The following is a 15,167-nucleotide window of genomic DNA, read 5'->3' as shown; positions in this document are numbered from 1 at the left end:
CAAACGAATGCTATGATGGTGGGTAGTATTAAGTCGGTGTAAGAGGGCCGGATGTGCAGATGCATAAATGAAACACCCGTAATCTAGTTTCGGACCGACGAGGGACTGGTACAAATGGAGGAGGGTGGTTCAATCTGCAACCCAAGAAGTATCATTGAGGACATGTAGGACACTGAGGGACCGCATACAGTAGGCCGTCAGGTAAGACACATGGGAGGACCTATCAAGCATGAGTCCCAAGAATTTCATAGTTTCAATGAATGGAAGAGCAACAGTCCGAAGATGTAAAGGCAGTGGAAGAAACCAAATGCGCTGCCAGAAATTCATACAAACTGTTTTGACAGTGGAAAAACAAAAGCCACTGTCAATGTTCCATGAGTAAAGATGATCGAAACACAGTCAAAGATGCCAGTCAAGGAGACAAGTCCACGAAGGACTGCATTTAACACGAAAATCGTCAAGGAAAGGGAGCTGGAGATGTCGGGCTGAAACAGGCCATTATAGGGTTAATGGCAATAGAAAAGAGGACGACACTCAGCACGTAACCCTGAGGCACACCACTTTCCTGGATAAAGGTGTCCGACAAGGCAGAACCCACACGTACCTTGAAGGAAACAGGGCAGGCGGCCACGGAAGCGCCACGTGTAGAGAGTACAGAGGAAGTACAGAGGATACAACTCCCCCAACTGGTGTCATGGGCTTTTTCCGAATCGAAAAACATGGCCACAGGCTGGGATTTCCACAGAAAACCATTCATGACATGGGTGGGCAAAATGATGTGATGGTCAACTGCAGAATGTTGTGCTCGAAATCCACACTGAGCCACCATACCAACCATGCATGAATCACACGTTCCATCACCTTGCAAATACAGGTGGTGAGAGAAAGGGGGCAATAGCCAGAAGGAAGGTGTTTGCCCTTACTGGGCTTAGGTATGGGTATGACAGTGGCTTCACGCCACTGTTCAAGAAACGTGCCCTCTGCCCAGATGTGGTTGTATGTCCGGTTGTATGTATTAAGCAGAAAGTGCTTGCCCACAAGAGAAAGGAGCAGCAACATCTGAAAGTGAAAGCGTCTCACCCTAAGGGGGAGGATCGAGACGAACTGAGAGCACGATCTAGCTCCCTCAAAGTAAAGGTGGCATGTAGCACTCAGGATTCTCAGAAGAAAAGGGTATCTCTCGAGCCTCCTCCGCTCATTTCCAATGGAGGAAGGCAGGGTAATAGTGGGAGGAGCTCGAAATCTTCCCAAAATGGCGGCTCAAGGTATTCCTTCCATCCTTTCCAGCCTACCAGTTGTGTAGCTGGTGACTTCACCATGTGAGACAAGAGTCTGATGGCTTGTTGCACAACTGGATGAGGAGACAGTGATGCTATCATGACATGAGCGATTTTACAACCTCAGAGCTGAATTTGACACTGCATGTCTGCGTGGCCATCTCCTTCATGGAAGGAGATATAGCAAGAGCAGTACTGTAAGTGCCAGATGGTAAAACGCAGGGTTTGCGACTAGCCAATAACTTGCAAGCGACCGGGTAAAGTACTTTTTCCTTTATCCAGATCACCTGCACAGAACGCCCATCGAGAAACACAGGACAATCTCTAGAGGCAGCAGTATGGTCGCCACTGCAGTTGATGCAGCACGGAGAATGAGGCGGACAATCGTCCTCGTGCGGACCCCCACCACAGGTTACACATTTGACCGAGTGTCGACAAGGCATTCGAGTGTGGTTGAAACGATGACACTGGTAGCAGCAAATTGTGTTTGGAATGTACGGTTGGACTATGGTAACTTCATAGCCTGCTTTGATCTTGGGTGGAAGCACCACTATCAGTGAGAGAAAGAGTGCGCGTGGGCACTGGGGAGGCATCTACCTTTTTCATCACCTGATGGATGGCAATGACACTCTAATCAGAGAGGTACATCTGAATCTCTGCCTCAATCGACTGTTGAGCAGCCTAGTGTAAGTAACACCACAGGATGAATTCAGAGCTCTACGAGCCTCGCCACAAACACAATAGCCATGGAGAAGCGAAGTGGCAAGCAGTTGTTGAGCTTGAGAATCAGAAGTAATCTCCAAAAATCAAAGTGCTGTAGCATAAATGAGTAGGAATTCTCAGGGCCGGCAACTGCATCAACACCTCTCTGTATTACAAATGGATTTACCATTGGAAAGGACTGACCATCTTCAGTACAGGAAATCATTAGGAACTGTGGTGCAGCTGGGTGGGTCTTTGAATCGGGAGCTTCATTCCATTTACATTTGGTAGACATGGATTGCAACATGAAGACTGGTCACTGTGAGAAAATCCCCCACGATTGCCAGCATCTCTGATCGCGCACTCCTTCCACCTGGGGGACCCTTCACCAGGGAGCGAACCCACCTCAGTTGATTGTTCACACCTCAGGTCACACCTCCGACACCTGACAGAGGGACCAATCAGCAATTTGGGAAGGTAGCAGCTCAGGCTACCACTCCTCCCTGGGCTTGGCTTGTACCAGGGGATATGTGCAAATCCTACCTGTTGACGTGGGGCTGGAAATTACATGTTACCCAGTCACCTGTTTTACATCAGACACATGGGACAGCCTTCAGGAGTGCACAGTGATGAAGACAAAAAAGAGGACCTTCAAACGCCGAAGCAGATGGAGGACAGGAGAAGGCGAACGAAGAAGGTAAAAAGGAATGAAACACAAGTGGTGAGACGATTCTTACGTCAGCTATGGAGGATGCAGAACATTCCCAAAAACACCCCAGACATGTTTCCCAAGGGAGGGGAAAAAGAATATCAAGAGGACAGACATGCAGCATGGAAGGGAAAAGATGCTGCAAAGGCTGGGGCTACATGGTAGCGAAGCACGAACCCACCAAAGACTCAAGAACCCCAGACAGCTCATAACTCTTGTATGAGTACATTTTTGGCAAGCATGGGCCTTTTTTTCTCAGGCTCATTCTGTAGGACAGGTCCCCTACTGACAATCCAGCTTGCTCGTAGAATGTTGATACTGACTTTTCCTACTTTGTTTCATTTACTTTAGATAACATGTTTCAGTTAACTTGCATTTGGTCCCCTAATCTGGATTTGACCACCTTTCAAAGTTTTTTACCGATCATGCGTGCCTTGTAGGAAGGTCGCCCAAAGATGAGTAGCCAGTCAACGTGACGAGTTGTCAGTTATGTGTATAGTGGAAGCCGCTAGCCATGTAGGGACTGTACTGTTGATGTCAAAGCTGCCGCCCTCCAGCGTGTGCTGAAGAGGAGGTGCCTGTTCATTTGGGGCATTGAAAGTCTAGGCACTGGTTAACATACCAAAAGGGCTTTGCTCTGATTGGGTGGTACCTATTGGAAGAGCATTCATTTGAAGTATGAGGCATCACGAAATGGCCCAAGTTATCTGCCACTGACCTTGAGTTTCCAGCAGTCTCCTCAGCCAGACTGCAATTCAGGCTGGTAGTTACGACACTAGGAACTTTACCTACTTGGGCATGCCACAGGAAAAAAACAAACCAAGGGACTTATGAGCTGCCTGGGGGATATATTAAAACTGTTCCTGGTTTTTATCTGAACAAATGGTGGATCTTTTCTCTGTATGAAACTATTATTGTTTCTGGAGAATATGAAAACTGACTAGGCAAACTCTCTTCCCGTAGCAAATTACAGAGTTATTCTATCTTAATTAAGGCATCAAATCCTATCCAGTCCCAGGCATTACTCTCCTGTAAACAACTTGGTGATGTACCTCATTCCATAATACATCATAAGAACCTCAGCACGATACAACGATTAATTTTTCACTGCAATCTAACCTACAAATGGCCAAAGAACTATTTGAACACTTAGAGAGGATTCCTCCACAAGGCCTGCTAGACAGTGAGGTAGACACTGGTGCATTCATTCTCACTTTTGAGGGGGGTTTTGGTGTGCATCACCACCTGTAGGAAATTCCACTTTGTGTGGTAGAGGCCTCCTGATTGACCAGCTTCGTTTCAATCTTAATCTGTGTCTCCTCAGTGACAGCACTCATTCACATTTTAATGCCAGCCATGGCACCTTTCCGGCTATCAACCTACAATCTCCTTCGCCGATCTCATGGCTTCAGTACAGTGGTCGATGCATGACTATCTTTGTTACAGTGCCCTCCACCCAAAATATCATTTACCACACTGAGTCCTTGAAAAAGCTGACTAGCTGCCATATATCTGTGCCACTCCATTCACACCCTCTCTGTTAGATGGTATCACTGATATTGTGGGTAACGTCGCCAAGGGAATCTCCTATATTGCTGGATCAGCTATCCCCCATTTTCTACTGACCACACAGCTATTGGCCAGTGCCATGGTGGACAAAAGGCATTGCAACAGCTATTGAGGATCATCCAAGAGCTCTACAATGCCTAACATGATACCCTTCACAGTCCATCCTCATTACTTGTCTAGTGAAATGCAGTGAGAAGTAATGCTGTGAGCACTACTTGTCCTCCTCGGATCTTCATACCAGGTGTGGGCCGACCTCGGTAGTTTGCTGGGCCACCAAAGCTCAACAACTGTCTCAGCTCGCCTCCTTCATGGCGGAACATCTACATCTACATACATACTCCTCAAGCCTCTGTACCCTCCCAGGCAGCTCATAAATCTTGTATGAGTACATTTTTGGCAAGCATGGGCCTTTTTTTCTCAGGCTCATTCTGTAGGACAGGTCCCCTGCTGACAATCCAGCTTGCTCGTAGAATGCTAAAACTGATCCACCAGAAATTTTTATTTGATACACATCTACAATAGGATTCGAAACTGTAAACATCTGTCAGTTCTGATGACAACTCTACAAAGGAATTATTCTTTTGTAGTTGATGAACTACGGAGCTATGGCACAGTGAACGTATTTAGGTGTTGAAAGATACTCGGAAAAATTAGTATGAAAAGAAGTTTTGTGGGATAAATTGTAGAGAGAGGTATTGCTAACATCTGTAAAATAAAGAGTGTTACAGTAGAAATCTTTCATTATATCCTTTGAGTAAGAACACACAATAAATAATATGGTTTAGTTTCAGTTAATTTTAGGTGATTTTTTTCCCCATGTGATGTTGATCACATTCATGACAACTAACTATTATGTGGAATGTCAGAGGGGATGAATTAGATGTTATCTCTGTGAAAAACATGGCAACATGCAGACCACTGGGTTTTTGTTTTAATCTGTGACAAAATTTGATAAAGGTAACCTAACCACATACATACTACCTACTTCTAATTTGACCTAAGCAACACAAGTTGTCAAGTAGAAATTATTTTACTTTAACTTATAATCTAACATCACCTTTAATTCAGGAGGGACTTGGTAATTTATTTTCATGGCTGCATACTTTGTTCCTGTCTGTGTATGAGCAAGGTTAAGTTATGGATAGCATAGGCTATTTTTGTTCATGGTGTTACACTTATGAATACTACTATTTGGCCATATTTTTAAGTGAGGCCTAAATCTGAACAAAAAATGGGTCGACAGAAGCGTCCGATCCCACACGTCGGCTTTGACCCGTGATGTAAGGGTGTTGTCGTGTGTGACGTCATGACGGCGCGGAGTTTGGTTCGAGTGTGGCTGTCTCCAGTTCTGTTTTATCTTATTTTATTTACTTTTCTGATCTGTTCGTTCTATCTCGTGAGATATTTTTTTTTTTTTTAATTTAAAAACACTTATTACTTATTTTAATTATCCGTTTCCTCGAATTTCTGTTTTAGTTTATTATATTTATCTTTCTGATCTGTTCATTCTATCCCGTGAGATTTTTTTATTTTTAAAAAGACAAAAAACACTAATCAGCTACTGAAGCATCTTTATCTTCTATGGGTTGCAGGGGTTATGACCCCTGGGGAGGTGGGTGGGTATTCATGCATGGCTGTCTTCACTTACACGTTGTAGCTACGCAAGGCGTCTAAATTTGTTTGTATTTAGTTTGCCCCCCACCCAAAACACCCCATTTCCCGCGCATGTCCCGTTAGTGTCATTAGGCTTCTTGTGGAAAGTGTGTGTGTTTGTTTTTGTTTCCGCCATATTTGTGACGTCATGGGTCAAAGCAGACGGGTGGGATCGGACGCTTCCGTATTTCCCAAAAAATTTCACAAAAGAGTATACATATTGTGAGGATGTTGCTACAAACTGAAAAAAAAAAAGCAATCCAGGCCTTTTCCAGTTGTACTGTTAACTATGATCGCTGTTGTTCCACTGCGACATAAAATTATGTTGTTAACATTCTTTACTCTTTCAAGAAATTGTCTACACGAAGCATGAGGATGGCCCCTAGATATCCTTAGAGCACATTTTTGTGAAACGAGTTACTTCTGTTTACACATGGAATTTCCCCCAGAAAATTATTCTATATGACATCATCAATGAATGGACATTCCAAGAAAAGAACGAGTTCTAATACTTTCACACCCAATATCAGCAATTACACATAGAGCAAATTGAGCTGAACATTTGAGAAGATCTACAATACGTGATTTCTAATTTATGTCCCGGTCAATTGACACATCCAGGAAATTAGAACAATCAATTTTACACATCCTATTTTCTCTGTGTCATATTGTTACTAATGATGTTACCTCTTGCCTTGCACAGAACCGAATGAACAATATTTTTAAGTTCAATCATACACTATCTACCCAGACCTGATCAATAATATTTATGATTAGGGGCCTAATTCAGTTTTTCCTCTTGTTTTACTTGATTATGGTGCTTGCATTGGCAGCAAGGGACACAATAAATTGTGGTGCTTGCATGGTCAGCAAGCAACAAAATCAATATATTACATGATCCACTTACTTCAAATTAAAACAAGTATTTTTAACATAATTTGGTCTTACTTTCTTGTCTGTGGACATGTCCAGTTCAATAAAGGCGAAGAGTGGTGCATCTGGAACATTGTACATTGTTGGGTGGTGGGTTTCTCGATGACACTGTACAGCTTCAACAAAGTCGTATACCCTCCACTGATAATACCTGCCAATCCACACATCGTCACTGGAAACTGGCTTGTGGCTGTCGTTCAGACGTTTAGAAATAAGTGGCAATTTATCTCTGTAACAAGGCAAATGTGGCAATTCATCAACCTGAGTAACATGCAATATTTAGAAATAGAAAGAAAACGTAAACGCAATGTGTTTACTTCTTTTCCCTCAGCTTTGGCGGAACCCATGCAACTTTTTTGATCTCCACTTTAACTTTCTTTTTTCTTGCTTTTTCGCGAGTTCCCTTTCGCGCAGCAAAATTTCTGGCCTGCCCATAACAAATTGGAACCAGAAATCTTGAAGTCACGGCACGAATACCTGTGCACGAAGTTTACCTGCTTAGGCCAGAGTTTACACATAACCTACAAAAATTATAATAATTTCTTAAACCATGTATCGACTGCGTTTTATTATTTCAGTTGTCAGATTCACATGACTAGTGTATAAAGCGCCAACTGTCGGAAGAATAACTTCGAACAACGCCAAAATACAATAAGCGACGGCTCTCCGTGCTTACTAACCTCCCAACGTCGCTGCCATATTCCTCAGCATCGTCTCCCGTCGGCAGCACTCGTCTAAGTACGGAGCATTTCGCAGGTCAACAACCAATCCAACGAGGAATATTTCTCGTAGCGAACACTTTTGATAAATGGCGAAGCAGTGTTTGTCAAGATAGTTTTGTTTACAAGAAAGTAATATCGGTGCACTCCAGCAATAGAGGATTTTGGTGTCTGTTCGGAGGTAGATGAAGGTGCGTTGTAGTTTCGTGAAGTGGTTACGTTACCGCATGCTGTACCTAACGTGAAATTATGCTCTTAGTACACAAAACCCAACTAGTTTGCATGAACCTGATGAGAAACATCAAGTAGCATCTTTTCGGATATGGTAGTCTGTTTAGTTAATTGCAGTTCACATGTGTTTGGATTGGTGTAATAAGGCTCTAGGAGTGCTTACAAGCATTTATATAGCCATTTCGAAGGCCAGTTACATATAGTGCATCGTATGAAACAAAATATAACGAAATGAAGTTTACAAATATTTGTGGAATGTTGAATAACCTAACAGCAGACGGAATGCTGCATGTGTTTGAGTTGTGCACAACGATCAGCTGACACGAGAAAGCCAGGCACATAAATTGTCATCTTATTGCCATTCCGCTGATAATTTTAAAATTGGACGCTAAATATCGTGAAGATTACAATCAAAATAAAGCATTTTACTCCTGTGGATGGCTCATCACAAAACTGCCAAAAAAGAAGGTAAAATGTTGTTTTTACTCGGGTGTTATTAAAAAAAAAAAAAAAAAAAAAAAAAAAAAAAAAGTTGCGCTAAAATCTCTAATCGGATTACCCGAGAGTAAGCTGGTAAACTGCACCAAACACATTCCTCCGACTGGGTTGTCTTGAGAGAATTTATAAATTTTTGTGAGGATACACCCCCATGCCCCTCCTCCTTTTAGGAAAAGCGTAACATCTCTCTCTCTCTCTCTCTTTCTTTCTTTCTTTCTTTCTCTCTTTCTTTCTCTACCTCGTTTTTGATACACAGTCTTTTTTACTGTACGTTGTAATTTGTTTCCTGTAACCTGTGTGATGGCGAATTTTAGCGAACTACCATTCGCGCATGGGTACTGTAGGTAATATTGGATGCCTTAATAATACCTGGATTCTGAGTAATAACACTTGGGTATGTTTCAGTCTTTCTCAAGTGTTGATTAGGGTGGGCGTGCGCCCCCAGTGTAAACCACTGTTCTGATCTAATTCATCATGACCATTCATACAACAAAAATCGCATCCCCTCTTGCCTCGTTGGTTTACTATTAATTGAAGAGGATTTATCTGTTGTACTTAATGACCCTCTACCCATAAACATAAGCAAACCTTAATCTACACTTACAACAACGTAAATAGTACTTCAGAAAGCACTAATAATGTTCAAAATTAAATTAAATTGCAAATAGTATCCTGCTTTCACTTCTGTTGGTCACAGATTCCTAAATTATCTGCATAGATTCTTCATTACTTCCTGCACAGCCTTACATTGAGTAAAATCTACTTACTACGACTTATAGAAACATATGTATCAGGTCCAGTGAATGCTTTAAATGATAACTCTAGAAATATATTACAGTCACCTACATATTGCTCACATGGGGATCATGAGGGTAAGATCATAATAATTACTGCACACACAGAGACATTCAACCAGTCATTCTACCCGCACTCCGTACGTGAATGGAACAGGAAGAAAACCCAATAACTGGTACAATGGGACATATGCTCTGCTGTGCACCTCACAGTGGTCTGCAGAGTATAGATGTAGATGTACAGATAGAAATATTGATTTAAATGGAATATGTTTCTGAAATTGTTGTGAACCATATTGATTAAGCCACTCATTTTCAGTTTAGTCAAAACCCACATAGTGAAGAGTGTGCGGAGATGGGGAATTTGGAGAGGGGATGGGGTGATGGAATTGACTAATAAAAAGGCAATACTCTTACATAGTTTAAAGAAATGGAAAGACAATGAGAATTCAGGTGATTGCAAACTGTGATTTGTACTGCAGATGTAGATAACTGAGACTTAAGAATAACTCTTTTTTAGGAGTTGCATTGTTTGTCACATATTTTTGCTTCAATGTATAATAATAATAATAATAATAATAATAAAATCCTTTATAATGTAGAAGGGTTGAACAATTGATTAGTCATGTCAAATGCTTATTGAAAGTCACGAAGTACTATATCTACAAGACTGTCTTGATTGATGGCAAATGAGAAAGTGCGAGTTAGGTTTTGCATGACCAATGTTTTTGTAATTGGTACTGGATAGCATGGAGGAAGACATTCTATTTTAAATACTTAGGCCTAATCATGTTTGAACTCTGAATATGTTCTATGATTCTACAACAGATGGATGTCAGTGGGATGGTAGATTATCCCTTTGTTACTCTTCATGTAGACAGACATGACCTGTGCACTCTCTCTCTCTCTCTCTCTCTCTCTCATTATTATTATTATTATTATTATTATTATTATTATTATTATTATAGACCTCCTTTCTCAACCTCACAGGTACTAATAGATATTTACAGTGATGTGAGAATTGAATTGAGGCAGTACTACGGGAGTTTTCTTCATGGAAAGGAATTGATTTTACCATCACTAACAGCTTTTGGGGACTAGTGTAGCAGGGGATACAACCCGTCGGCTTTGGACAATGACGTCACAAGTGGCCAATCGAGAAGCGATTCTTCTTAGTGTTGTAGCTCCCTTCATTGGCTGATAAGTGTTTTTTGGCTTTAAAAAAAAAAAAAAAAAAAAAAAAAATCTCACGAGATAGAATAAACAGATCCACTTTATTAAGCAATCAGTAAAAAAACGAAACTGAAACATAACAGCAAAAGCGAAAATGGTAAACTGCTCTCTGGCGACTTGTGACGTCATTGTCCAAAGCCGACGGGTTGTATCCCCTGCTACACTAGACCCAGCTTTTGCATGTGACCAGAATTTCTTTGCCTTTTGTGAGAGATCCTTTGATAATATTCTGCTACAGTAGGCACTGCCCATTGCACTCTTGTAAACCAAAAATGTGTCATCATCATCTGTATTCATAGCTCTATACTTTATTTTACACTTATTAGAGAGGAGTGCCTCTTTCTTTCATTGTCTCGTTAAGGTTAACGTATAGGCTAGTATGGAAGTGTCCCTTCCATCATGAATTGTTCTTTTAGGTAGGCACTGCATATCTATCAAGTGCATGGTCAACTATTCTTTAAACTGGAGCCTCAGTTCTTCTATGTACTCATGTCCAGAACTGTTTGCTTTAAATTACTCATTGAGATATGACATTACTGGCTCTTTATCGAGTTTGAGAATACACAAATCTTCCAAGCTATTTTAGTTATCCCTGTACTGCAGTAATAATTGTTCCTGTAACTGCCTCATGGCTACTGATACCAGTGCAAAGACCGCAAGAAAGGATGTTTTAGCATAGATTGCACAAGTTGCCTTAACAAATAAAATTAAATCTCAATATTCACTTAAGAAATTTCCATAACTGCCATTGGCCTGTTGACTTCTGTCTCAGGTTCTTCGGCTGATGCTTGTTTGATGATGTTTTCTGACCTATTGCCAGCACATGTGGCTGGCATTGTCAAAGCTTCAGCTTCTATTGATTTGATTATTTAATCTTCAACCACAAGCTAAACTCCAGTCCACTGCCAATAATGGAGGGTGAAGCTTTGACAATGCTAGCCCCCTGTGCTGGTGAAGTATCAGAAAAATCATATGATCTAAGATGGTCTCCAAGGTCAGCTGAGATGAATCATCTGTATGTTTGTGTGTGGACTTGCCTCAGAAGTGAAGTGTACAGCATTCCTGTTGGTATGGTTGAAGAATTGGAACAGAAACTTCTGTGTCTTGTCAGGATTTAGCAGATGAACAGGGAGGTGGTATTTGAAGGAATTGGCATTCCACTGCAGAGTCTAGTGCAGTATTGTCTCAAAATATAACAACATGTGGAACGTATCCTTTGACTGGTAAGAGTCTACAGTAAATTGAGAACATCCCCTTCTACTGGTAGGATGTACAGTAAATTGACATTGGACATTGAACAGCTAAAGTAGTATTGTATTTCTTACAGAAGTAGGCCTTAGCTAAAATTTCAAAATCATTTGTGCTCATTAGGACAGTTCTGCATACAGATGTTAGTGGCAGTTTGTAACCACAAATTTGCAATTATTTGGTTGGTGTATAAGTTTTTAACATTATTGCGTAAGTTTAATAAACACAACAATAGACATAACAGAGACTTTAAAGCAATAATATAGTCTCCTTCACTATTTACAATAGTCTGTCAGTGCTTGAGTGACTTTTCGATTCCGTGGCTGTAACATGATTTTTAGATGAAGAACTCATTGAGCCATGTTGGGAGATTCATTTTTACCCAGTAAGGAAGTTCCTGGAAGGGTGTCTGACAGATAGCGGAAAGGTGAAAATCTGAGCCTGAAAGATAGATGGAAAAGGTGGGTGTGGAAAACTTCCGAATCCAGTTCCTGTATTGATTTTTTTGTTAGTCTAGCTGGCGTTATTGTGGAATAGCATCCTTTCATGCAGCCTTCTTGGTCATTGATCTTGGATTGCGTCTGCAAGATGTCTCAGCTGTTGACAGTAAATGTCAGCAGTGATGGTTACACCTCAGGGAAGCAATTTGTGGTACACCACACTGTACTATTCCACCAGATACATAACATTATGTTTTGTAAATGCACACAGATTATTGTACAGGTAGTTGCTACTTTGTTTGGGCTCAACTATTCCTCCTGGTCTTGGAGCATGCAGTACTCATACAGCCGATTTTTGAACCTTCCTATTGCACACAAATGTCACATGATGATCGAATGATCACAATTAATCACATTTGCCAATTCTTGAGTACATTAACTTGAATCATTGTGGATTAATGTGTTTAAGCGATCTCTATTGAACTCCGAAGGTCTTCCTGAACATGGAGAGCCACTAATGTCAAAATGATCCTCCTTAAAGTGAGAAAACCATTTTCTTGGCATGCTCTGTTCAATAGCATTATCCCCATACACAGCATAAATGTTTCTTAATGCCTCCGCTGCTGTCACCCCTCTTTTGAACTCAAACAGAAGAATATGTCAGAAATGTTCCGGTTTCTCCACTTGGCACTCTATTTTTCCAGTGTCCACAGCTCCACTGACTATCTCCAAATAACAAAATGACATTATGTAAACTCAAATAGCACAGTGAACTATAAATAAAAAATTACGTTCAGTAAATAAACCTATATCAAAGGAAATACCAGTATGCAAAACAAAAACGCTACGAACATATCCACCAACAGAATATTTCACAAACTGCTTGTTTGCAGATCCAAATTTGCAAGAAAATTTTGGTTCTCTCATCTTAACATTCGCTCATGTCAGGTTTATCTTCTAATTACAATACAACCTGTGTACAGATATTGCACTCGGGTACCCCAGGTACCCTGTCAGCTTAGTACCCCAAGTGGATAATTGTCACTTGGGGCTTAAATGAGACCTACTTTTGTACTAGGAAAAGAACTGAGAGTGAAAATATATTTACCAATTAAGCTTAAGGTACTGCATGACATTTCAAATATGTACGATGTTGGACTGAAGGGGAGTGTTGCTATGACAGACATCCTGTGACTGAAATGGTCGTATTGTATAAAGCAGCTCATAGCAGTTTACATACATATATTATGTTACTGGTTGTTATTTCTCCTAGGTTACTATATTTTATTGTATACCCCATACAGGCTAAAGAAAGTGATTCTTTCATCTTACTGTACAGGTTTTAACATGTCACGAAACCACAAGGAAAAGTATGAAGGCACCAATTCACGGAGGGCACACACAATCATGTCTCCAGAGGACGCAGCTTCTGGAAAGAGATCTGATTGGACGGAGTTGGAGATAACAGGTATACATCATTGGACTGCACTGTAATTTATTTTGCAAGATACCTCTGTGTTCTAATGTTGACAAAAATGCTTGCTCTAATCATATATTAAATAGCAGTGTAAGCATAGTAATTCTAGAAACAGCAACCAGTCAGAGATAGGTTGAGACTAAGTAATTCACTCACGTAGCAAGTTGGTAACCAATGTCGTACAAGAACAATTTTAATATTGTTAACCTTCCTAACATCTTAGGCAATAACAATTGGCAGATGATTCATAGTAATTAATTTGGAAGCAGTGTAATTTCTTGGCCTTGTGTATTAATTGTGAAAGTCTTAAAAATATGCTCACAAAATAGAAGCATTTATTATTTGTCATAAGTCAGAACTCTGTTTATAATCTTTCCCTTTTAGAGTCGTTGAAACATTAGTTTTTAAAACCATTTCTTTTACCTAAGATACACCAAATTATTTCTAGTCTTTTGGTTATTTCTTTTATTGGGCATCTAGTGGCACTTAACTGCCTTAAATATAAATGCATACATACCACCCATAACATCGTCTTTTTGGAGACCAGAGACTATGAAGACAATTTTTACAAGTCATAAGTTAGGCGATCTGAAGTTTTCCCGGGATATTTCCAATTTGAAATGTTCTCGGGTATCCGACCGGGTAGCGTTGTAATTTCTCTACAATATTTCGGCAGACGTACACGCTGCCATCTTCGGGCACCTGAAGATCGCAGTGTGTACGTCTGCTGAAATATTGTGGAGAAATTACGACGCTACCCAGTCGGATACCCGAGAACTGTTCAAATAAGTCATAAGTTGCCTGAATTGGTGTTTCTTTTTTTCTCACCCAAGAAAAGAAGTCCACAAGCCTTTAGTAACTTAGTTTTCTTTGAAGATTTTGGAGGAAATCTGTAGAAATATATGCTTTTAACTTCACCTGACTTGGAATTATTCTTCCTGCTGGACTGTATATGAATTTATTTGAATCAATCTCTGCCAGTTACTAGGATATTTATCTTCGATGTGCTAGTGTACTATGTGTGGCGTTCTAGGTACTTTGTGTTGCCCACTGGGCACTCTTTCTTAGAAATAAATCATTAAGATTTTGCTCTTGCGAAGTCAGCTCCTTTTTTCTGAAAGCTCTAATGATTCATTTGATACTTGATGGTGTATTGTCTTTAATAGGCTATCAATTGGCTAAACTTTTATCCCTTGTAAATTATAAGAGACAGTCAGATGAAAAATAGATAGATGGGAAAAAAGTAAGTAAACTGTTTATTATTTCAAAAGTAAGTGCCCTGACTGTTAATAAATTTATGCAACTGTGAGACAAGCAGTCAGTGCCTTGCCTCACGGGAAAAATGTTTGCAGTTGCCTATGGAACCATGTACAGTAAAAAAGGACAGTGGTTGTGGTTTTCCAGTGTTAGAAACCCAAGTAATGATGTGCTTCAGCTGCTGCGTGCGCTTGGTACATTTCGCCATGTCAGATCTGTCACTCAAATGTATGTTATTTTTTATTATGCATGCCTGTATGAATTGTTCTGGTGGTCTAGCTACTCTGTCCCGCCACTTTGTAAAAACTTTCCCTTCTTCTTGACTTCGATCCTTTGGAGTGTAGTGCTGAAATATGAGATCACAACAACTAATTCAAGCTACAAAATAAACTTTGAACTCTTAAATTGCACTTCTGTATTATTTTAA

At 40.4% G+C, this 15,167-nt stretch overlaps 2 protein-coding genes across 2 annotated transcripts in view; one reads left to right on the top strand and one right to left on the bottom strand.

The window, feature by feature from the left end:
• LOC124619323 (39S ribosomal protein L1, mitochondrial) overlaps positions 1-7,702 on the bottom strand; it is a 58,779-nt gene extending 51,077 nt beyond the window's left edge. The window contains exons 1-3 of the mRNA XM_047145632.1: positions 7,524-7,702; positions 7,161-7,320; positions 6,859-7,072 (exon numbers count right to left, since the gene is read on the bottom strand). Coding sequence (XP_047001588.1) covers positions 6,859-7,072; positions 7,161-7,320; positions 7,524-7,554 — 405 coding nt within the window. The 5' untranslated portion in view covers positions 7,555-7,702. The remainder of the gene's footprint in view (positions 1-6,858; positions 7,073-7,160; positions 7,321-7,523) is intronic.
• LOC124620345 (CCR4-NOT transcription complex subunit 6-like) overlaps positions 7,551-15,167 on the top strand; it is a 135,900-nt gene continuing 128,283 nt past the window's right edge. Inside the window, exons 1-2 of the mRNA XM_047147019.1 lie at positions 7,551-8,261; positions 13,346-13,474. Of these exons, the coding sequence (XP_047002975.1) occupies positions 8,231-8,261; positions 13,346-13,474 (160 nt within the window). The 5' untranslated portion in view covers positions 7,551-8,230. The remainder of the gene's footprint in view (positions 8,262-13,345; positions 13,475-15,167) is intronic.

Source organism: Schistocerca americana, chromosome 6, assembly GCF_021461395.2.
Source record: "Schistocerca americana isolate TAMUIC-IGC-003095 chromosome 6, iqSchAmer2.1, whole genome shotgun sequence".
NCBI classification, from domain to species: Eukaryota; Metazoa; Arthropoda; class Insecta; order Orthoptera; family Acrididae; genus Schistocerca; species Schistocerca americana.
The sequence above is the reverse complement of the archived record's forward strand: the minus strand, read 5'-3'. Positions and strand labels throughout refer to the sequence as shown.